This window comes from Panthera pardus, unplaced genomic scaffold (assembly GCF_024362965.1).
Source record: "Panthera pardus isolate Hobbes unplaced genomic scaffold, ASM2436296v1 HiC_scaffold_24, whole genome shotgun sequence".
NCBI lineage: Eukaryota > Metazoa > Chordata > Mammalia > Carnivora > Felidae > Panthera > Panthera pardus.
This window is the reverse complement of record NW_026526810.1, coordinates 24,258,690-24,281,108: the sequence shown is the minus strand read 5'-3', so window position 1 is coordinate 24,281,108 and position 22,419 is coordinate 24,258,690. Positions and strand designations below refer to the sequence as shown.

The 22,419-nt window shown below is 59.9% G+C and overlaps 1 protein-coding gene and 2 long non-coding RNA genes across 5 annotated transcripts in view; 2 read left to right on the top strand and 1 right to left on the bottom strand.

Moving 5' to 3' along the window:
• LOC109262697 (uncharacterized) overlaps window positions 1–2,893 on the top strand; it is a 10,745-nt gene extending 7,852 nt beyond the window's left edge. Inside the window, exon 3 of the long non-coding RNA XR_002077875.2 lies at window positions 2,780–2,893. This is a non-coding gene — a long non-coding RNA (uncharacterized LOC109262697). The remainder of the gene's footprint in view (window positions 1–2,779) is intronic.
• LOC109262695 (uncharacterized) lies at window positions 149–9,920 on the bottom strand. 2 transcript variants are annotated; one of them, XR_002077873.2, is made up of 6 exons: window positions 8,817–9,920; window positions 6,358–6,603; window positions 4,498–4,618; window positions 2,773–2,903; window positions 1,125–1,298; window positions 149–310 (listed from the first exon to the last, which is right to left on the bottom strand). It is a non-coding gene; the product is annotated as an uncharacterized LOC109262695 (long non-coding RNA). The 2 variants fall into 2 exon arrangements; XR_002077872.2 differs by lacking the exon at window positions 8,817–9,920 and having other exon boundaries at window positions 2,773–2,898; window positions 6,358–6,453.
• Window positions 8,327–22,419, top strand: CLK3 (CDC like kinase 3). 2 transcript variants are annotated; one of them, XM_019441465.2, is made up of 13 exons: window positions 8,327–8,501; window positions 11,979–12,130; window positions 12,748–12,964; window positions 14,803–14,899; window positions 15,175–15,241; window positions 17,579–17,695; window positions 18,391–18,557; window positions 19,755–19,849; window positions 19,940–20,069; window positions 20,320–20,402; window positions 20,817–20,896; window positions 21,194–21,284; window positions 21,924–22,419. In XM_019441465.2, the coding sequence occupies exons 2-13, from the start codon at window positions 11,979–11,981 to the stop codon at window positions 22,098–22,100; spliced, it is 1,473 nt and encodes a 490-aa protein (XP_019297010.1). In that variant the 5' UTR covers window positions 8,327–8,501; the 3' UTR covers window positions 22,101–22,419. The 2 variants fall into 2 exon arrangements, with proteins under 2 accessions (XP_019297010.1, XP_019297011.1); XM_019441466.2 differs by having other exon boundaries at window positions 8,327–8,549.

Here is a 22,419-nt window from a genome sequence, read left to right as displayed (position 1 = left end):
TCAGAGGCTCAGAAACCCCTTCAATCGGGAGGATTTACCTATCCACTGCCCCCCTCCCCAACTCCTACAGTGCCTTTCCCCTCATCAGGCATATATTTTCTTTAATGTTTTTTTAATGTTTATTTTTGAGAGAGAAAGACAGAGTGTGAGCAGGGGAGGGGCAGAGAGAGAGAGGGAAACAGAATCTGAAGCAGGTTCCAGGCTCCATGCTGTCAGCACAGAGCCCATTGCGGGGCTCGAACTCACAAACCATGAGATCACGACCTGAGCCGAAGTCGGATGCTCAACCGACTGAGCCACCCAGGTGCCCCTAAAAAAATTTTTTTAATGTTTATTTTTGAGAGAGAGAGGGAGAGAGAGACAGAGCGTGAGTGGGGGAGGGTCAAAGAGAGAGGGAGACACAGAATCTTAAGCAGCCTCCAGGCTCTGAGCTGTCAACACAGAGCCCGACACGGGGCTCAAGCTCACAGACTGCGAGATCATGACCTGAGCCAAAGTTGGACGCTTAACCAATTGAGCCACCCAGGCGCCCCAGACATATATTTTTAAATGTTGATGTATTTATTTTTGAGAGAGGAAGAGAGAGAGCAAGCAGGGGAGGGGCAGAGAGAGAGAGAGAATCCCAAGCAGGCTCCGTGCTGTCAGCATAGAGCCTGACTTGGGGCTTGAACCCACAAACCATGATCATGACCTGAGCTGAAACCAAGAATCAGATACTCAACCGACTGAGCCACCGAGGCGCCCGTCTCCTCATCAGACGTATTAAATTGTAATTGCCTACTTGATGACTGTGTGGCCCCAAACCATAAACTTTTGGGGACGAGGAGTGGTCTGATCTGACTTTGGTTCTCCTGCACACAGAAGAGGGCCAGACATGCAGTAGATGTTCAGGGAAGGTATGCTGGGTGAACGGGGGGGATGGAAAGAAGGATGGGTGGGTGGGTGGATGGAGCGTAATGAGGAAGAAGCAGGAGAAGGGAAGGAAGTGTAGGATAAAGCTAGTGGGCAGCCTAAGAGCAGAAAGACCCTAAATGGCTCGCAGTAGGAAAGACTGGACAGTGGGGAAGAGAAGGAGGAGAGGGGGCACGTGGGGAGGGAGAGGAAGGTGGGCAGAGAGCACCCACCTGGGGAGACCAGGCCTCGGTCTCTGTCTGGGGTCTCTGCAGTTCTTTCAATTTCAGGGCAACTACCACCTGGTGCCAGCGTGCCTTCCAGCACTCAGCCACCTTCTCTTGAAGCCTGGGATGTGATTCTTCCTTTTCTAGCTCTTTCCTTAGGGGCACTGGCACCTCCTGGACCTAGAGTGTGCTAGTAGAAATGGACACAGTATGGGCCCCAGATGGCCCCCAACCCATTTTCAATGGTTTCTTTCCAAGTTGCATGGACATCCTCACGGTGTCTTACTGGCTGGGATGGGGACTGGGGCAGAGACGCCTCCTCTGTGGCCCCTACACACACAGAGCCCTCTGTCCTGGGCACTTCCACTCCCAAGCATCCTGACTTGAGCTCAGCAGCTAAGGTCATCTTGCCTCCCCCCAGCCTGGCCCTGGGCCAGCAGGAAAGGTTTGGCCATACGTGGCAGAGACAGGACTTGTGGAAGCTGAAAGATTTCCCCCGTGCTTCCCTAAAAGGGCCAGAATGGGACACCCAGGAGTGTTAATACCCAGGGAAGGGAATCTGTGAATTTGGCCACATGATTCAGGATTTGGGGACAGAGGCTGGCCCACCTCCTGCCCACAGGGCCATCTCACCCAGTGTGAGACGATCTGAGGGTGGGCCTGAGTGGCTACTTGCCAGGCCTCCGGGGGGCACCCCCAGTGCTGCTCGCCACACCACCCTCTCCGCACGTAGCCCTGGTGCTCTGCCCCCGGGGCCTGCACGGGGCCCTCTGACACCGTATGTGCTCTCCTAGAGGCTGTGGAGACCAGCCTCTAGGCTGCTCTAAGCAGACCACTGGTCACCGGGGGTTCTGCCCAGCCCTTCTGAGAGTCTCCTGTTCACTTGTGAAGACCCCCCCTTCCCCCCACTCATGGCTCGGCCTCCACCAGGACTGTGGGGCTCACCTGGCTGGGATCAGTCTGCTCAGGCTAGCCACCAGGCCTTTACCCTCTCCCAGAGCCCTTTTTTCCCTCATCCTCTGGGACTCAACTCTTCCAAGAGGCCTCCTCTGACCTCCCCAGCCCCCAAGGGACTTCTCCAAACCCCAAGCTTTCAATCTGGACCAGACAGGTTAAGGCAGGCTGCGTACCACCAAAGGGCGCTTTCTGGGGCCACAGGGGGAACGGTGCACGCTGGAGTTGCGTTGTGTGGAGGCCCTGCTTCAATCTGTCCTTCCTGGGCATTCCCTTTTCCATGGTGTCCCTAGGCCCCTCACCCAACTTTGGAATCCCCAAGTTCAGGGCCTAGAATCCCCTGTTTCTCTGCCCCCCTGGTATAGGTGGGCACAGGCTGGCTCAGCTGGTGCCCTGGATTCCCTAGCGGGGGGGGGGGGGGGCCACGATCCTGCCAGCTGTCTTGGGCCACCTGACCCAAGGATCAACAGCTGCTCCTGCAGGAAGGCTATATCCTGAGCCTGGGCAGGGGTCTCGGCTGCCCCCATCAAGACGTCATCCGGGCCCTAAAGTGCCCGGGCCCTGTCCCCATCGCAGCTCAGCTCCTGGCCCTGCAGGCCTGACACCAGCATCTCCTGCAGGTATATTCGGTCCAGGATCCTGAGGTCTCCTCACAGCCTCCAGACCACATTGTCTGGAGCCTGAACAAGTTCTTCCCTACCTTCTAGGCTTTGTTTTCCCATCTGGACCCGGAGGGGAGTAGGCCGGGTGATGGCAGCGTCTTTCCCAAATGTTGAGGGGGAGGGAACTGAACAGAAATCTTCGCACTGCCCTCCTCTGCCAGCTGCTGCTCTAAGAATGAAGAGCAAAGAATGAAGTAGAAGGCAGGCCCGGTGTTCAGCGCCCTGCCAGGCACCCACTTAGAGAAGGGCTCTGGCCCACGGGGCCCTTGGCTCCTCTGGTCCAAACACGGCTGGGCTTTTTCCATTTCCGTCTGCAGTAGCACGATCTTGCCCATCCTCTGCCACCATGCCCTTCACCCATAACCGGGCGCCCTGACCTGTCTTGTGTGTCCCAGTCTGGCCTCCACTCCTGTCTCTGGGATCCCTGCAGCTGGTGCCTCTCCTGCGCCAGGTGGGCCAGGGAGCTTTCCACCTGTTGCCAGGAGGGCTGAAGGCAGCACAGAGCCCCTGCAGAGAGCCATCCCTGTCCCCAGGCACGGCAGTGTCTGTAGATTTTGATAAAGCAGGCAGACTCCACAAGGCCCACAGACTCCACCGCTGTGATAAGCCCCACCAAGGGCCCGGCTGCTAGCCCAGCACAGACCCGAGTCCTGGCTTGTACGCCTGGGACTGTGCCCCATAGCTCTGAGGGGCTGCTGTAACCACTATAGGCTCCAGACACGTAACCCTCCACCTCCAGCTGGACCTGAGACAGCACTCCTCCTCACTAGCTGCTGATGGCTTTGGAGCTCCAGCAAAAGGAGTAGGGATGCTGTCATGGAATGCTAGAGAGCTGGGAGGCAGGAGCAGACAGGTGGGTCCCCAGGGTCACCCCCAGCATGGTAGGGAGCAGGAGCTCTAGGAGGGTCAGCTGTGGGCTGAGACCCCCGGTGACTAAAAGCTTAGGAGCCTAGGCCATCACAGTGTGGTGCTGCCCACATGGGGCAGGGGTTATGGGGGCCTCCCCTAGAATCTTCAACTTGCATGAACCTTCACCTTCCTCACTCCCTGGGGATTGCAGCTTTCGCCAGGGGCAACTGGGCCTTGGAAACTTTTCTATCCACTGAGCTGAAACCAGCTGCCTCCCTCCCTCTGACTCTCTGGCCGGGGGGTGGGTGGGTGTCACAGGGACCCTGGCCCTTCCTTTGCCTCCAATCCAGTGGGTTGCCTCCAACCCAGCCACACCAGATAATGCACTGCACACCTCCAGGGGCGCCATCACAGAAATGACACTATTCACAGAAGCTCTGTTGGGGACTCGATTCCTGTTTCGTTTGGATGCCCCAGACCTTGACAAGCCTTCCTGAGAACATGACCCCAGATGTGGGCAACCAGCCCAGAGCATTCTAGAGCTCTCGGCCTGGGAAGAGGATTTTCTAGCTCAGGGGTGCTCCCTGGGCCTGCAGATAAGCAAGGAAGACCAGGGAGAGAAGGACGGGAACCTCACTATGTGCCCCAGAGTGAGGAGCTCACACAGGGCCCTGCAGAGTCCCAGCTCGCATCCCTGCATCTGCGGCGCCTGTACTCGCTCAATAGGGCCTCCAGCGCCGTCCACAGGTGGTCGGCCAACGCTGCCAGCTGCGCTCTGCCAGCCATACCCGCAGGTCCTTCTCTGACGGCCTCCAGTCCTGCTCCAGGGCTCTGTCTGAGCACCTGCCAGGAAAGAGGAGCCCAGCCTCAGCTTGGGCCTCAGGGGCTGCTGTGCCCACCTTCCCCACACTCACTTGCACCCTTCAGTGGGGCTTGGTGAGCAGGCACAGTCCAGTGGCCAGAAGTTACGGGAGTGCCAGGGAGAGCAGAAGGGGCCAGGCATCAGGTCCACGGGGCTCTGCCTCAGTGTGGGTCCTGAGAGCAGGACAGATGGGAAGCCCTGGAGTTGGGGCAGTCCTGCCTTCCCAGAGCATCAGCTTCTGAGACCCCTCTTCAGACATGGAAACTGAGGCCCCGGGGCTGAACATGCACCTAAACCTGTCAACCCCCACCACTTGGCCTCGACTTTCCCCTGATGATTCAGACTACAAATAAACACCAGCCTCAGCCCCCCTGAAGTTTTCGGTTCCAACAGCTTCTATGAGCTGTGATGCTGACCATGGCCTGGCCACCTGCTAAACAACCAAGCTCATCTGGCGCTCTCCATCTTGGACAGGGGGAGCTGAAGCTCAGAAGGGCTCACCCATTGCCCCAAGGTCATGAAGGGAGTCCACTGTGAACTGGGCCCACACTCCCCCACCCCTGCTGCTCCCCTTCCCAGTGTGGGAGTCTGGAAATGGCAGGGGACAGGGGAACATCTGGGGGACATGGTAGTTTAGCTCTAATGTGGGGGTCAGAGCCCTTAAGCCAAGTTACTGCTTCACTGCCCTCTTTGGCTTCTATAGCCTCAGCTGTAAGGTAGGGGCCCTGAGCCCTAGGCCCCACCAGTTTGGTTAAGGGGCCTCATGGGGTCGATAGGGGCTGCACACTCCACTTGTCCTTATGCCCACCCACTTCACCTCCAGGGTTTGGGCTTCAGAATCCTAGCACTGTCTCTCTACCCACACCCTTGGGCACCAGGCACCCTGCCCCAGCTCTGTGCAGGCACAGGGAGAAGGTGCTCACTGAGGACAGCGTCACTGGGCTGAGCTCCCCCACCCCCTAAGTGACTTGCTCACTCCTCACATTCCCAGACCCGCCCCCTGTTCAGGATGGCACTACCACCCACCAGCCCTCTCCCCTCAGACACCTTGCCGATCTCCTCTCCCGTCTCCAGACCCACATTCTTGTAGCCCCTCCGGAGCTGTCTCTCCACATTTCCTCTCCAAAGTGGACCATGAAGACTGGCCACCGCCCCGCTCTCCCAGGCCCTGGGGAGCACCCACAACTCCCCTCCGGCTGGGTGCTCTGTCTTCCCACTAAAAACAGGCGCTCCCCACAGTAGCCCCCAGCGCCCCCTGAGAACCCGAACTCTGCCTGGCTTGGTTGTGGAAGGGCTCATGGTCTGCCGGAGTAGGGAGTGGCACAGACCAGATGTTGAACTTGCAGAGCCTGTGCAGAAGAAGGCACGGCCCTCAGTGCTGTGGGAGCGCAGGGAAGGGGAGCCTGACTCCCCCTTGGAGCACCCAGGAAGGCTTTCCAGACAGGTGACCCTACAGCCGAGGCTCAAAGATGAATTAACAGCCCCAGAGAAGACAAAGATGGATGTGGTAGTCAGGGTGGGCAGGACAAGGAGGGGATCAGAGGAGCTGGGGCCTGGAGGGGGCAGCATGCTGAGCTAGGAGCCCAGCAGGGCAAAAGGGACATCAAGAGGGGCAAGAGTTGCTGGGGGTGTCAGGTGGCTGGCAGCACGGCACAGGGCAGGGGCATTTCCCTGGGGCCTTTGAACCAGGCTGCAGTTCTCAGCCCACACGGAAAAAGACTTGGTGCGCACAAGGGTAGAGGCCTGGGGAAAGAGGCTGGTCCTTGAAGGTCAGAGGATGTGGAACAAGGTTCCTGGAAAGGCATGGAGCAAGGCTCCTGGAGACGACCCACTCGCTTGAGCTCCCCAGGCGAGTTCCCAAAATCTCAGCCTTGGAGGGATGAGGTGAGAGGGTTGGGGGTGGGAGAGTTACCTTTACTTCACCTCAGGTCAGATCTTTTTCCAAGTGCCTGATACTCTGCCTCTTTTTCTTCTAGGTGTGATTTCTTTCAGGAACAAAAAGACAAGCTCTAATGAAAAAAATGAAGCTCTGATGGTAGAATCTGAGGCACGGACAGCTACTGAACTGCAGACTTTGGAGAAGGGGCTGGGAGATGGTTCCTGTTCCATTTCAGAAAATGAGATTGGCTTCCTTCTGGGAGGCAGGGCTCCTGGGTTCCTAATATGGAAAGGGATGGTGGGAAGATGGGCCGGCTTAACCCTTAAGAACCTGGCTCCCAGGGCAGGGCTGGAGACGGGAGTTCCCCTCTCAGCTCCTCCACCCTCAGCTGCCCACGCGGTCCTGGCTTCCAGAAGCCTTGGAAACCGCGGGCGACGCGACGCGGTGCGGGGAGGAGACACAGAGTCCATTCACCTCGTGTGAGTGGATGAAACCCCAGACGAAACCAGGCTGGTGTGACCGCGGCCTGTGGCCAAGCACGGGGGCCGGGCGAGAATGGCAACTCATTGCCTCCAGCCCTGAGGCAGGATTCTAAGGGATCGGGGACAGCAGGGCTCTCGGTGACCCACAGCACAGTCGAAGCACCTCCTGAATTTCTGTATTGGGGGGGCGGGTGCCTTTGGTTGGAAGGGGACCGGGAGCCGTTTTGAGGCTGCGTTTGCGTAGCAAGCCTCCCGTTTTCCCCTAGCTTCGGTTGTTTACTTCGGATGGGGGGGGGGGGGAGAGCATCTAACATAGAATTGGGGGGATTAAGCAGCCCCTCGAGCCACGCCGTCAGTTTAAGGGAACGCCAGTGACAGAAGGCGAGGTGAAGCACCGCGCCTCTGGGAGGGGTGGCTCCGCAAGCCCGGCGCCTGCGGGGGCGGGGGCACGACGCCTCGCATCAGGGGCGTGCCCAGCCCTCATTGGGGAGCGGGCGCGGCCTGGAGGCGGGAAGGCGGGCGGCCCGCCCTCACAGAGCCGTCCCGGGAGGGGCGGGGCATCGTGCCGTTCGGGCCCTGGCGTGGGATGGGGGCAGTGAGGGGCCGCAGCCTCCCGCTTAGCGGGCCGACGCTAGCGAGGGCCCTGGGGCGCGAACTCTCACAAACCGTGAGGTCTCCACAAAGGACCACACCTCGGTTTTTCTCCCGTGGAAAAGTGGGGTCTCGTCGTCCCGCCCTCACCAGGGGCGGGGCAGCGGGTGGGAGGGGCTTCAGCGATCCTGTCCTCGCGACCTCGGCCAAAGGGGGCGTCGAGTGATTCGCAAAAAAACGCCAGCGGGGCTCGGCCGCGGCCGGGCGCGGGCTTTCCTCTGGCGGGGGTCTATTAAGCGGAGACACACTGCGAGTCCGCTCACTGCGCCGCTCAGGGAGAACGAGACTCCCTTTCCCCCAGACCCCGTGCCTCCAGAAGCCCCGCCGACGTGGCTCTCGGCTATCTTCCGCGAATCTGCTCTGCATGCACATGGGAATGTGGGCGTGCCGCATGTCTTTAACCTCCCCGCACCCCCCCCCCACCCGCCACACACACAAAGAATAAGGTCTCATTTGCTTCTTCCACAAAACCGAAAGTCGCGACCGCCTTCCCGAACCTCGGGACACAGACTTCCGTCATCTCTGGCGCCCTCCGAGGTCCCGGGGCCAGGCGGGCGCTCAAGGCCCGTCCGATTTTCACTGAGGCGTCAGCGAAACAATGCCCGCTTCTCCGCGCGCAGGAAAGGGTTGGAGGGCACGGGGGGGGGGGGGGGGGGGGGCGGGTCGGGTCCGACGAGCAGGCACAATCCCCGGCCGGGTCGGGGCTCCCAAAGCCCGCAGCGCGGGACGGCACCCTTGCGGAGCCCTGGGGCCTACGTGCGTCGCGACACGGCGGGGGGCGGGCCGCAGTCGGGGACGTCCCCTCTGCCCTCCCGGAACCAGTCTCCACTGCTGTCGCCTGGACCGGGGCGGCGAAGACGGGTCCTCCAGAGCCTTCGAGTCGGGGGCTAGAGCGACCAGACCACCGAGCGAGGTCGAGCGAGGACTGGCGACGGCTGCGTCACGCGAGGGGCGGGGCCGCCGCGGGCGGAGGCCGGAGCCGGAAGCGGAAGAGGCGCTCGGAGCGGGGAGTGGGGCCTAGCCGCAGCCGGATCCTGGGAGACGGTGAGTGTGGGCCCGGGCCCGCGACGGCGGCGGCGGCAGCGGCGGGGGGTGAGTTGGTGAACAGGACGTGCTGGGTACGAGTCCCCGAGTTCCCGGTTCGGTCTCGGCCTACTCTCTTTCTTTCTCCTCCTCGGCCCGCCTCTGGCCGCGGCCCCGACCTCTCACCCCTGACCCGCCGCTTCTCCCCCGGAGGGGCGGTCACCACAGACCCCAACCTCTGGATCCCGCGGTGTCGGAATCTGAGCTGCCTCTGAGGCCCCTGCAGGGATCCAGTTTCGGCCCTGCACCTCCCGCGGAATGGGGTCGGGGTCCTACCTGGGAGAGCCTGGAGGGGCCTTCAGACCCCTCCCATACCCTTGACTCGAGGCTGGGTCTGTAGACTCCTCCTCCCCGCGCGGCCTGGAGTTTGATTCTGGCTCAGGCTGGCCGTCCGCCTGCCCCCGGAGTCTCCCCTGGCCGCCACTGGCGGCGGTTATGGGGGAAGGGGCTCAGGTCTCTAAGACCCAGGGCACGTCTGGAAGGGACACGAGCGAGAGCCGCGGGCCTCCAACGCGTTTTGTTGTGATGATGGAGCCGCTCCAGCCCGGGGGAGGGGCCAGCCCAAGTTGACAGTACAAATGCCCGGGCTGCTCCCTGGTTCGGGAGTCCCTGTGTGCTTTAGTTCCGGGTGCGGGTGCCCTGGTGTGGACCTGGGGTGGGAGTTGCCTGAGCCAGGCCCCCGTCGAGGCGGAGTTGGCGATCTTCCAGCTTCCCTCCTCCATGCCCTTGAAAAGGAGGAGCGTTTCACCCGGTGGTGGCGGCTTGTAAGGTGGCAGGTTTGAGGTTGCAGTGGTGGGGCAGCGTCAGCCAAAAATAACCATGGGGCGCTGGAGTGGCTGGGAACCGGGAGGGCAGACGCTGACCTGGCTGGCTGCTCTTCTCGTCAACCCAGTTCTCTGGCCAGGAACAGCAAATGAGAAGCCGACTAGGCCTATGCTTAGAGAAAAGCTGGCATCCTTGGCCTGGTTTCCTTTACGTTATCTCTTTCTTCTTTGTGTAAGAGTAGAGCCTTCCTGAACATAATTGTGACCCTTAACCTCTTTAAATAATCTATAGGCTGGCGTTTCAGAGAATCAGAGGTAATTGACGAGAAATGGGACCTAGAGCCCTGACTAGGAAGATAATGAGGGATATCTGGTATTTCCAAAATTTCAGCTGCTCAGAATGTGTTAAGGGAGAAGTTATCTCTGCTGTGATTACTTTATGTGGTACTTAATAGCTCTCATACCTGTCATCTCCTTTGCCAAGTTGGCTGGGAGGTGTTATCTCTAATTTTCAGGTATGGTAACCAAGGCCTGGAGTGACTTATGTAAGGTCACAAGGCCAGTAAGTGGCAGCACTGGGATTTAGTTCAGGGTTTTCTACCCAGAGCTCTCTCTCTCCTTGGAGGAAGGGTCTTAAGAGGGGGGAAAAAAAATCCTTTATGCCCTAAGGCATTTAACATAGACCCAGAGGTGTTACCTTGAACTTTTTTTTTTTTACGAAAAAGTTGTCTTCAGTAAAGCATTTGACCTGAAGCCATGTGCTAGGCATGTTAAAGAAGTGGCATGATTTAATCTTTGCAGAGCCCTGTAAGAAATTACTATCTCCTTGTTGCAAGAGGAAGTTGAAGGTCAGAGTAGTTTATTAATTTGCCTGAAGGCACACAGCTAGAAGTGGCACAGTGTCAGGATTCAGCCTGACATCTGTCTGACTCTGAATCTGTGCTCGGTCTACTAACATGAACACGTGCGGACCTAAGAATCCTCTAGGCCTCAGGAGGGAGTCTTTGGCCTGGTGCAGACCAAACCACGTCCCTCCTCCAGCTCTGGTGCTTTGTCCACCCAGTGAGGATGGGCAGACTTCTGCCTGGCCACTGGAGCATCTTCCGTGTCACTCAGTGAGGTGTGAGATGCTGCCTTCATTCCATAATTTGGGCACCTGACCCAGGGTGATTGCAGGAAAGCAGTGAAACATTAGTCACCTGATCAAAACAGAACAGCAGTTTAAGCTTGGGGGAGCTGCTGGTAATTTTACATAGTATTTACCTCTAAGAGTTGCTGCGCCCTGGGCTTCCAGGTGGATAGGGGAAGAAACCTGCTGGTGGGGAGATCGAGGGCAGTGACTTTCTCAGGATCATGGAGAAGCTTCTGGGGCTTTAGTCAGATATGCCTTGCTGCCCTGCTCATCCAAGGGGAGCGGTTGCATTCTGCTCTCCTGATAGACCCTTCTCAGGAGATCGGGCAGCCGCAGTGGGTTTGTCCAAATGTGCTTAGTCAGGCAAGCCCAGGACTGACCACCATTGGAGGTTGGCTAAGGCCAAATAAAGGGTTGGGAGGAAGGCTGGCCACGGTCTCTGGCCCAGCCTTCCAATGGAGCCAGTGTCAGAGTTTTGGGTGTGGGTGGAACAGGGAGCTGCTCTCACACATCCATGTTTCCCAGCTGGTGTCTGATCTAGCCTGGCAATTTCCTGTGGTGGATTTAAGTCTCTGCGGAACAGGGATAGTGAGGTGGGGCCCTTTTGGCCTGCCACTCCAAGCTCACAAGCTTGCCAGGCACTCAGCCCTCCGGCTACTCCTGAGATGAGCACAGGAGAAGGTACTGGAACAGGGAATCTGGAAGGGGGCAGTAGTGGTGCAGTTAGAGGGGAGGCACTGCTTGGCATGGTACCACAGGTGGCCTGAGGGGCCTTGGGCAAGAAACTTGGATGCCCTGAGGATGCTGGCATCATTTACTGGTGCTGAGACAGAGCGTAGAGCAGCAGCAGGGGCTGGCCAGACCCCCACGTCTGTTTGGCCAGACCCTCAGATGGGCTAGGGAATATCGGAGAGGCCCTGTGCACCTCCTTCTCCAAGGGCTGGTCTTCTTGTCTCTGCCCATGGCTCCTCCCATTGGTGTGTGGTCTTTGCTCCCTTGAGTGGGGTCCAGTTCAGGGTTTCAGCCAGGCAACTTGGCTTTAAACTTGAGGGCTTTCACCCTTTGCTCCTGTGTGTTGGCTTCCTGCCAACAGCCCTTTGACTCTGGCCTCTGGCTTGCAGACCAGTCGCTTCATACAACCCCACAGACAGGAGGGAATTGAACCCAGGAGGCTCTCCTTTCTCCCTGGCCTTGATCTCCTGTGATGGTGCTCACCATCACCCCCTACCCACCCCCCCAATCCACATTCTATCTCCGCACCTGTGCTGGCTCCCCTGGTGCCCCGAGTGCTCAGGACGACGGTGCTGTGCTGGGGAGGCAGCTGTTTGTTTGTTCACTGGTGGAGAAGGGTGTTGCCCATTGTCTGCTGTTTGACCAGTGTGACCTCAGAGTTCTTCTTCACTTCATAAACCCCTGGGAGGGGCTGCCCCCAAACAGAACAATGGGCCTCTTCTTCAGGAGCTCCTAGGCTTCCCGAGCAGCCCTGTGGCTAGAGGTGGCTGGCTGCGTGTTTAGCAGGGCTCTCTGTTCCTTGTGGCCTAGATGCATCACTGTAAGCGATACCGCTCCCCTGAGCCAGACCCGTACCTGAGCTACCGATGGAAGAGGAGGAGGTCTTACAGTCGTGAGCACGAAGGGAGGCTGCGGTATCCGTCTCGAAGGGAGCCTCCGCCCCGGAGATCTCGGTCCAGAAGGTGACAGGGGATTAGGTGGGAGGAAAGGGCTCCTTCCCTCACTGGGACCAGCGAGACGGCCTGGAGGCGTGTGGCAGCCCTGGGTCCCATCAGCTGCCTGCCGCCTCTGTCCTGCGGCACCTTGCTTACTGCCCCTGACCTCATGCGTTTCTGGGCCTCCGTATTCGCTGCCGTCCTTGCTGCCCCTTTCTCTATCCTTGAGTCTTTTTTTCTCCAGCCGCGTCCCCCCATTTTCAAAGCCAGCATCTTCCCTGCTGACCCCTGAGCCTTCCTCGATGGGGTTAGGAACACAGTCTTTGTCCTTTCCAGAGGTTGGTCCCTTGGCCCTGTCTTAGCAGCCACGGGGAGTTCTGGGGCGCTGGGACCCTCTGAAGCCCTCTCGCTGCTCACCTGCCCTGGTGCCCTGCCGCCTGCGCTGGAGAGTTGCCACCAGCGGCCAAGGTCCTGGAGGCTGGACTTCACACATACACCCTCTCTCCCCTCCCCTCAGCTCCAACAGGCTGCCCTTGTGAGCTCTGTGTAGGGGTCTCCCCACATGCCTTCGGCCCAGAAGCAGAAACCTGGCCGGTGGGAGGAAGGTCCCCATCTCACCAGTGTCTTCGTCCCCCTCCTGGCAGCCACGACCGCCTGCCCTACCAGAGGAGATACCGGGAGCGCCGCGACAGTGACACATACCGGTGTGAAGAGCGGAGCCCATCCTTTGGAGAGGACTGCTATGGATCTTCCCGTTCCCATCATCGTCGGCGGTCGCGGGAGAGGGAGCCGTACCGGACCCGCAAGCACGCCCACCACTGCCACAAACGCCGCACCAGGTCTTGTAGCAGCGCCTCCTCGGTGAGTGGTGGCCAGAGTGTGCCGGCTGGGGCTTAAAGGCCTCACCTCTTTCTAGCCTTCTCTCAGGCTGGCTGGTGTGGGTGAGTACTGCCAGCCCTGTGCACGCGCATTTGGTGTGTGTGCGCGTGTGCGTGTGTGTGTGTGTGTTGTCTGGTCCAGGTGCAGGGCTGAGCAGCAGGCCCGGCTCCTCTGTCTTCTGGCCCGTTGGCAGTGGCAGTGATAGGGGCTCTGGTTCCGGCGCTGGCTGGCCCCCGGCCTGTCTATGTCTCCACACGGCTCCAGGCACAGGCCACGTGGTGCGAGTGGCTAGGGACACGTAGAGAACCTGATAGGGTTGCCGGTCTGGAGCTGCGTGGCCTGGTCCTTCCCACCCAGAGATTGCCCGCACGTGCAGCCGCGTGTTCTGACTGGTGTGGACGGCACCCACCTCCGCGGTCTCGTCTCAACACCCCTCCCGAAAGGCCTGGAGGCTGGAGTGCCCGCGGGTAGGGGACGTCTGCCTGTCAGTCGGCTCAGACCGGGAGCTTCCCCTCCGACCTCCAGCCAGGCCCTCTTCAGACCAGCCTCTTCCTGTGAGAGGCGGTCAGGACGAGGGGGACGGGCTGCCTGTGTGATCGCGCACCGGAAGAAATGGCAGAAAGGCCCGCAGCCCCAGGCCTTGTCCGCTCGCAGGCCGCATGCCAAGAGCGGGGCCTGGCGGTGTTCTTAGCATGGAGGTTGTATAGCTCTCTGCCGAGACTGGGAGCCCCTGCGGCACTCGGGCCCCTGCAAGGAAGGCCACTCGTGTGTCTCTCAGGTTACGTGCTGTCTTCTCTTCTCCTCCCCACCCCTCTTCCCTCCCGCCGGCCTGAGGAGTAGTGGCGGAGGACAGGCAGCCAGGCATCTTCTCTGCACAGCTTTCCTGGACTTCCTTGAGTGGCCACGGGTTGAGGGTTGACTGCAGGTGTCCTGCGTGGCCTGGTGGCCTCCCGCACACTGCCACACGCTGCTGCAGATGGCGGTGCGGGTCTGTGGCTCTGCTGCTTCTCTTTTTGGTGCCTTCTGTCATCACGAGGCTCAGGATGGCCTGGCCTGTGAGTATCACGGGTGTCAGGGCAGGAGCTGGCTTGGGGCCTGTGTGGGCCATCGTGGTAGGAGGCCGGCTGGCCCAGAGGATCCCGGGCTCCTTCCCCGCTCGAGGCCGGTGGCACAAGGGCTGCTGACAGAAGGCCATTTCTGGTGGCGATGTGAAGTCTGGCCTCGGATGCTGTCTGGGGGCAGGTAGCAGCTTGGCTCTGAGTGGCAGCTGTCGGGCACGTGCAGGGCTGCGTGTGCAAACAGAGGCAGGCAAGGACGGGCTGGGCGTTCTGCAGCTGCCGCCCACGCTGGACGATCGGACCCGGGCTGAGCCAGCCACCTTCTTGCGCCGTTCTCGCTGCGTCTTCGTCCCGGCCGGAGCCATCACGGGAGGGCCCGGGAGGGGGACACTCAGTGGAGAAGGGAGTCGGGGCCGTGGCTCTCTGCGTGGCCCGGCCCCCCGGCAGCAGAGGCTGGTCGTCTTTCTGAGCGTTTGCGGCGCCCTTCTCTTAGATAATGTCCGAGTTTTCTTTACATACCTGTAGCTGTTTTTACTTTTCTGTTTTTGAAGTCAGTTTGTGTCTTGACGTGTCCCTTGCAATATCCCTATCGTTATATATGCTGTGTGCCTTATGAAATGCTGGGATCTGGAAAATCCAACCAACCAACCCACCGGCTCCTCACCGTCTCCACCTCTGCCTTTGACTGACACCTCAATCTGTCAATCGGAACCGCCTACCATGCGATTGGTCGGATGGCGTTTCGGGGGGCGGTGCATGCAGAGAAGCCAACAGAGCAGTAAGCGCAGCAGCCGGAGTGTGGAAGATGACAAGGAGGGCCACCTGGTGTGCCGGATCGGCGATTGGCTCCAAGAGCGATGTACAGCCACCTTTCGTAAAACTTTACCTCTCTACTTTCTACCCCCCTTGTTAGACGAGACCTCTCCTGCCCGGAGGGGCCTCTATTGCGCGTGGCGCCTTAGCGGGGCCACCAGTAATTGCCTGAATGACACAGACGCTAGCAACTTCTGTTTTTAAGAGTGTAGCAGTGAGAGAGAAACCTTTTTTGTTTGAGAATTTGAATGCTGTGAACTTGCAGGAGCTGCCGACCCTCTGCCCTTCAGACCCTCACGCCCCGCTTCTTTTCTCTCCTAGATGAGATCGTGGGGAACCTGGGTGAAGGCACCTTTGGCAAGGTGGTGGAGTGCTTGGACCACGCCAGGTGAGCCTTCCTCCTGGGAAGAGCTAGCCTGGGGCTCCTGAGGGTGGCGGCGATCGGTTTATCCTTTTGCTTTTTGAAGGGTAGCACCATAGCAGGGTGCTGACCTGCACGTGTTGGGGTTCTGCTTGTCCCCAAAGGTCGGGAGACATTCCTGGGGTTCCGCAGGCACGTGCATCTCTGCCCAGGTAGTGCCGGCCAGTGAGCGGGGCTGCCCGTGTTGCCCCACGTCCCCAGGGCCGTGGTGGTGGGTGTTGGAGCAGGGCCAAGGCCCTGGCCCTTACGTGGTCTGGGGCCGCGTCCTGTGATCTCTTTTAGGGTTTGGGCCTGGCGGGGGGGGGGGGGGGGGTTGACATATTGCTGCGCCCACACCAAGCATGGGCCCCCACCCTCGGAGGCCTGCCTGAGAGGCCGTGCACGTCCCAGTCGAGAGAGACCTGGGCTCTCTTACGTCACAGGCCATTGCCTCCCCGGAGGTGGCCAGGGTTGATTGCGGGTCCCTCTGAGTGTACTCAGGTAGAGTTGGGGGTATACCTGTGTGTGTTCGGGTGCTTCGGGGGAACCTTGCCGCCTTCTAGGCTGAACAGGGAAACGCTCTCGTCCCTTTGCCGTTCCTCAAGGCCAGAACTCTTACCTTAGGCTGGGAGGCCACCTCCCTGGGGCCCGTGGCCTCCCTTAATGGCACTCTCTTTGGTTTGGTGTGCTGGCTACAGAGTGCTCGTGTCCACGCTGTCTCACTTGAGCCACATGCCACCTGTCCCGACCCTTCCACGGTGTTAGAGGTGAAGAGACGCACTCGGGGTTTACCTGTACCCCCAGTTGTTGAGGGCTGGCACCAAGAACCACCACACGGGGAGCTCAGAAAGGACAGTTAGAGCCAGCAATCCAGTTAGCCCTGTCGTCCCCAATAAGATGGTGACGGTGACTACAAGGAAACCTCCCTGGGCTCCCAGTTCCTGTTTAAACACCCCTTGGACCCAGCGGGGCCCAAAAGGTCAGGGCTGGGACCAGTGGACCTAGGGATGGGTAGACCGCACTGGCCAGAGAGACATGTGGCAGATCTGAGAGCTGTGGCACACGGGGGCAGCTGAGCTCTCTGGGCTGTGGCATTCTGAGCAGCCGGAGGGAAACTGAGCCAAGTCCCTAACGGGCAGGCACAAGGCTCAGGGGACTTTCAGGGGCTCCAAACGGAGTTGGCCAGTGGGGGTGTTATGAGGAGGTGACCTCCAGCTCAGCAAAGGGAAGGGCCTTATCCCCAGAGCCCTCCAGCCCTAATGCTGGCTGCCTGTGGAAATGATGAGCTCCCTGTGTTGAAGAGGAGAATGCCATTGAGGGATCCTGTTCTAGGAGCCTGGAGCAGGGTAGCCTTTCCTCTGAGGTCCTTCCCTGCCCTGGAAATCCAGGAAAACGGGATAGGGAGAGAAAAACCAGGTGTTCTCCAGAACATGCCTCTGCCCTGGGGCCAGGGAGACTTTCCTTAGGCACCATGGCCAGCCTCCCAGATACCTCACGGGGTCACGTCCTTGTGGACCAGGGCTGTGTCACTCCCGTCCCCCACCAGGCCTCTGAAGTCTGGCTGTCCCTCCCTGATAGCCATTGGGCCCGGCCGCCAAATCTCAGCAGGTCTCCTGCTCTGCTGGCATCCTGCAGGTGGCCTGCGGGGCAGGGCCCAGGGGCTGGGAAATGCAGAGCAGGAATTGTTAAAATCCTCACTGGACACCAAAGAGGACTCCTGGCACTCGGTGGTCTCTGAGAAATGTTGCAGCTGGTTGGTAGGCAGGCTGGTGGGGCTGCAGGGAGTGTGGTAAAGGGAGTGATCCTGGGGCTCCCAATGAGGTGCTCCCCAGGGCACCCTTCTACTGGCACCCTTAAACTTCTTGCCAAGGGTTCCCCCCTAGAACCCCCACCCCAGGGGGAGCTGTTTGGAGATGTGCTTATTAGGAAAGTCAGGAAGTGCTGCAAGAAAGTTCTGGGTGGGATGGCCTGGCCAGGGTCAGGGCTGACAGGCCTACAGGTTGGGTTACTGAGTGAGCTGGTGCTGGTCCGTGGGCTAGGCCTCTGCTCCTCTGCCCACTGCCCTCTGGTTGCTGGCAGCTGGCTGACATCAGATAAGCCTAGGCTGGCACGGATGCCAAGAGCGCTAACTCACAGATGCCAGGGGAGAGTAGAGGTCTGGTGTCACCTGGGTGGCAGGGGTGTCCGGTGTCTGCTGTCTTCAGAGCAGGCCCTGTTCCTGGAGTCCTGGATGGTATTTGCCAGGAGGTGCCGGGTGGGGGTGGGGGTGGGGGGAAGGGCCGGGGCACTTCTCACAAGAACTTGCACTTCCTTCCCTGGTCCCAGAGGGAAGTCTCAGGTTGCCCTGAAGATCATCCGAAACGTGGGCAAGTACCGGGAGGCCGCCCGACTAGAAATCAATGTTCTCAAAAAAATCAAGGAGAAGGACAAAGAGAACAAATTGTGAGTGTCGACCGGGAGCGGGAGGGAAGCCTTCAGTGGGGACGGCGTCCCCTCCAGCCCCGGGTGCCTAGACCCGGGGGCGGAGCCATGTCCTCTCACTGGCCCTAGGCCTTCTCCCAGCTCCCAGCTCCCAGCTCCCAGAGCCAGGGGAGCTGGGCCAGTGAGTCTCGCCGAAGGAGCCTTTGGATTTCAGTCCAGCCTCCACCCCAAACATTTCTGTGTTCCCAGGCAGTCCCCCAAGCCCATTTCTGTGAATAGGGGCCTTGGGGGTCACGGCAGGTGTAGACAAGACGCACGCCTGAAGCCGTTGGGGCTCTGGCATGGTCAGAGAGCTCCGAAGGAGAGCCACCTCCGCACACACAGGCTAAGCAGCTCCTCTCCCACGAGCACTGCGCTGAGCCCTGCAGACTCGAGAGGCTCGGTTAAGGGAGCTGGAAAAAGCGTGTGATGCCATCACTCTCTGAGGTGTAGGGATTATGCCCAGGTCATAATAGATGGGGCAGAACACCTAGGACCGGAATTCCCCCTACAGCAACAGAACTTTAGTCCTTGCCCTGAGCTGGTCTGGGGGACTTCTGTTGGGGAGACGTGCCCCAGTGGCCCGGAGTGGGGACTGGCTTCACCTGAGGGAGGGGCGGGGAGCCAGCCCCCGCCCCCCCAGCAGAGCCTGAGCCCCACCCATCGTCCTTCTCTAGCCTGTGTGTCTTGATGTCTGACTGGTTCAACTTCCACGGTCACATGTGCATCGCCTTTGAGCTCCTGGGCAAGAACACCTTTGAGTTCCTGAAGGAGAATAACTTCCAGCCTTACCCCCTACCACACGTCCGGCACATGGCCTACCAGCTCTGCCACGCCCTTAGATGTAAGTGACCACACTTCACGGGGCATGTGGGGTGGCAAACTCGCCCGGCGGTCTTACGCTCCCCTGTTCACACCAGCACGCCATTCTACGGGGCCTGAGAGACACCAGGGCCCCTTTAGTTGAAAAGCCTTCAGGTGGGAATCTCTGGGAGGATGGAGAAGCTTCAGTCCCCTCCAGGGGCCTCCTGAGCCCACCTGTGCCACAGGCACTCCGGAAGGAAGGAGAGCGGCTATAATCAGTTCGGCTACTAGTACCTTCTCACCTTCCTGCAGAGGATGAAAGGTCAAAGCCTGCCCTGGCAGATCCCACCCCCAGGCGCTGCCCACACGGACCCCCTCTGTCTGGCCATCACATCCCATCTGTCCGCCAGCCTTTAAGAGCCTCTTTGGTGGCACACGTGCTCAGCACTGCGGGATTTGTGGGCAGCGCAGGACAGAGGCTCCTCGGAGAGGAGGTAGACAGGCCTAGGGCTAGGCTGTATGCGGTCCGCACAGATGGTGGGGACGGGGACGGATACTCCAAGCAAGGTGAGCGGCGCAGTGAGGGCCCAGAGCCCGGCACGTGCTGAAACTCACTCTGAAGAAGAGAGGGGCCCGTGCTGGGGAGAAGTAGGTCACAGCGTGCTGAAGGGGGCCTGGAGCCAGAAAGTGAGAGGTGGCGGGTGCCACCGTTGGTGGGGCAGGGGCCGGAGGAAATGGTAGGTATGTCCGCTCAGGCCTAGGTTGTGCTTCGCGGGTGGCCCCGTGGTTAGTTGAACGTTGTTCCCGCCATCTTGACATTCTTAATGACTTTTGAATCAAGGGACCTGCGTTTTCATTTTGCCCCGGGCCCTGCAGATCGCGTAGCTGCGCTGGGGAGAGGGACCCATGCCAGGGCTGGTGCTGCAGCTTTGGTGAGAGAGGCTCAGGAGGCCAGGCCCCCACAGAGGAGGTGAAGGGAGGTTTTCTAAGTGGGAAAAGTCTCCCCTGCCCCTCTCATAGAGTGTCAGGACCTTCCAAGGCCCCAAGCACAGAGGACCGTGGAGAGGGAAGCCGGTGTGGACGCAGTCTGGTATCCCTTGGCCCGCTGCTGAGTTTAGGGGTGGGCAAGGCCCTGGCGGGCCGGTTGTGGAGGAGGGAGCCGGCCCGGAGCTGGCGGGAGGACCAGAGAGGCGGCCAGGGTTCTCAGGTTTCTGCTTTTTTCCTCCCGCTCTCTCAGTTCTACATGAAAACCAACTGACCCACACAGACTTGAAGCCAGAGAACATCTTGTTTGTGAATTCTGAGTTTGAAACCCTCTACAATGAGCACAAGGTATCGGTCAGGGCGAGGCCGAGGCTGTGCTCTGGGGTGGGTCGCCCATGGCACGGACTCCTGACCTGGCTCGCCCCCCTTGCCTGTCAGAGCTGTGAGGAGAAGTCAGTGAAGAACACCAGCATCCGAGTAGCTGACTTCGGCAGTGCCACCTTTGACCATGAGCATCACACGACCATCGTGGCCACCCGTCACTATCGCCCACCTGAGGTGATCCTTGGTGAGTGACTGTACAGCCCCCGGCCCTGATCCAGTGGACAGCCGTTGGGGGAGGGTACGGATAGAGACAGTGCCCGCCACCAGGGACCGATGCTAGAGTCACTGCGGTTGCCGACTTGGCCTTCCCGAGAAAGGGCTTCCTGTTGAGGTTGGGGCAAGAGTCCTGCCAGCCGGAGTGGCCGCTGCCCTTTGACCTCTCAGCTGGGAGCACAGGGCTGAATCTCATGGTTTCTCCCCATCTTGGCTTTCAGAGCTGGGCTGGGCCCAGCCCTGTGACGTCTGGAGCATTGGCTGCATCCTCTTTGAGTACTACCGGGGCTTCACCCTCTTCCAGGTGAGGCCCATCCCGCGTCACTGCACTGCCCCGCGCGCTGCTCCCCTGGCAGGTGGCGGGGCCGGTGCGGGGAGCCCTTCAATTCAACCACCCACCAGTCGGGGAGTCTGGTGCTCAGCCTCGGGATGGAGGGCCAGGGCGGGAGGAGCGAAGGGCAGAGATGGGCCCAGGCAGGGCACGTTTTGGGAAGAGGTGTGTGGTGATGGATGAGTCCACCGAAAGGCTGAGGGGTGGGAGCCTGACCCTGAGGGAACAGGCTGGCAGGCTGCCACCGGGTCACAGACCGGGGCTGCTGTTCCACTGGTGGATTTGCCTCTCCTGGGGCAGGGAGGGCACCTGCCCATCTTTTCTGTCCCTTATTTTCTCTGAGGCTGGTACTGACCCCTGCTTGCTCTATCCACGACCTTCCAATAGACCCACGAGAACCGAGAACATTTAGTGATGATGGAGAAGATCCTGGGGCCCATCCCATCGCACATGATCCACCGTACCAGGTAAGGAGCCAGGTAGCGCCCTTGGGGCTGGCCTCTGGGGCCTTTCCGGTCTTGGCAGTGGGTCACGAGCCTGTCTTTCCGGGACAGCCTGGCTCCTCCGGGCTCACAGCGGCCTTCCCTGCCGTACACACCGAGAGACTCGGCGGACTGCTTGCCCTGCTGGGTCAGGCTGGCTAGGAACCCCCACCCCCACCTGGCTTTGCTGCCGTTCCAGAGTGCCGCGGTCTTCCCCGACCCCCACCCGAGACTTGTGGCCCCCTCCCCACCCCTACCACTTGACCTTTCCCTCACTTTCAGGAAGCAGAAATATTTCTACAAGGGGGGCCTGGTTTGGGATGAGAACAGCTCTGATGGCCGGTATGTGAAGGAGAACTGCAAACCTCTGAAGGTCAGTTTCTGGCTTCCCCCAGCTCCCCTCAGGCCAGGGAGACCCCAGGCACTGGGCAGACACACAGCAGAGACAGGCCAGGCCACTAAAGGCGGCCTCCTCGCTGGGGCTCTGCCTGGGGCCCCACCAGAGGCTGCTGGGCGCCGGCACGGGGCTTCATGCAAACTGCCCCAGAGGGGCCCTGAGCCCTACCCCTTCCCCAGAGGGTGGCTATGGACGTAATTGGGGAACAGCAGAAGAGCCAGATGTCAGAAACCTTGTTGCCTCCTGTCCCTCTCTCCTCTCAATTTTGGGAAGAACTAGGCAGGACAGAGGTGAGGGGGAGGGGACACGTAGACACGGCCCGGAAGCCTCTGGCAACTGCATTTGGTGCTCGGACAAGCGAATTCTGCAGAGGTGATTTCTACCCACCTGTCAGGACTTTGCATGCGGGGGCAGAGGCACCAAGCCAGCAAGACACCCAGTAGCCTGACAAGTTCAGAGCAAAACGCCCTACACAGGCATGAGAGGAAAGGAGCTACTCACTGTCCAGGAGGGGAGACGTAGTCCTCCGGGGAGGTGTCACTGCCTCCTTGACCCCTGCAGCGAGGCTTCCCACAACCCTGCCGTCACACTGAGGCACCTTATGTCCCTGAGCAGAGTTACATGCTCCAGGACTCCTTGGAGCACGTGCAGCTGTTTGACCTGATGAGGAGGATGTTAGAATTCGACCCTGCCCAGCGCATCACACTGGCGGAGGCCCTGCTGCACCCCTTCTTTGCCGGCCTGACCCCCGAGGAGCGGTCCTTCCACACCAGCCGCAACCCAAGCAGATGACAGACGCAGGCCACCACGTGCGATGGAGAGTGGGACTGGGCTGCCCGGCCCCTCTTCTCCAACCTCCACCACCACCGGGCCCCAGGGCCAGAGCCACCAAACGAACAGTGCAATGTGAAGGAAGGCAGGAGCCCGCAGGGGAGGGGACTTGATACCCGGCTGCCAGAAAGCACAGATTTGACCCAAGCTATTTATATGTTGTAAAGTTATAATAAAGTGTTTCTTACTGTTTGTAACCCCTGGTACCGGTGTGTCCGTCTCCAGGCTCCTTGCCTTCTCCTCCCCCTACCTGATTAATAAAGTCTTTCTTAGCAGTTCA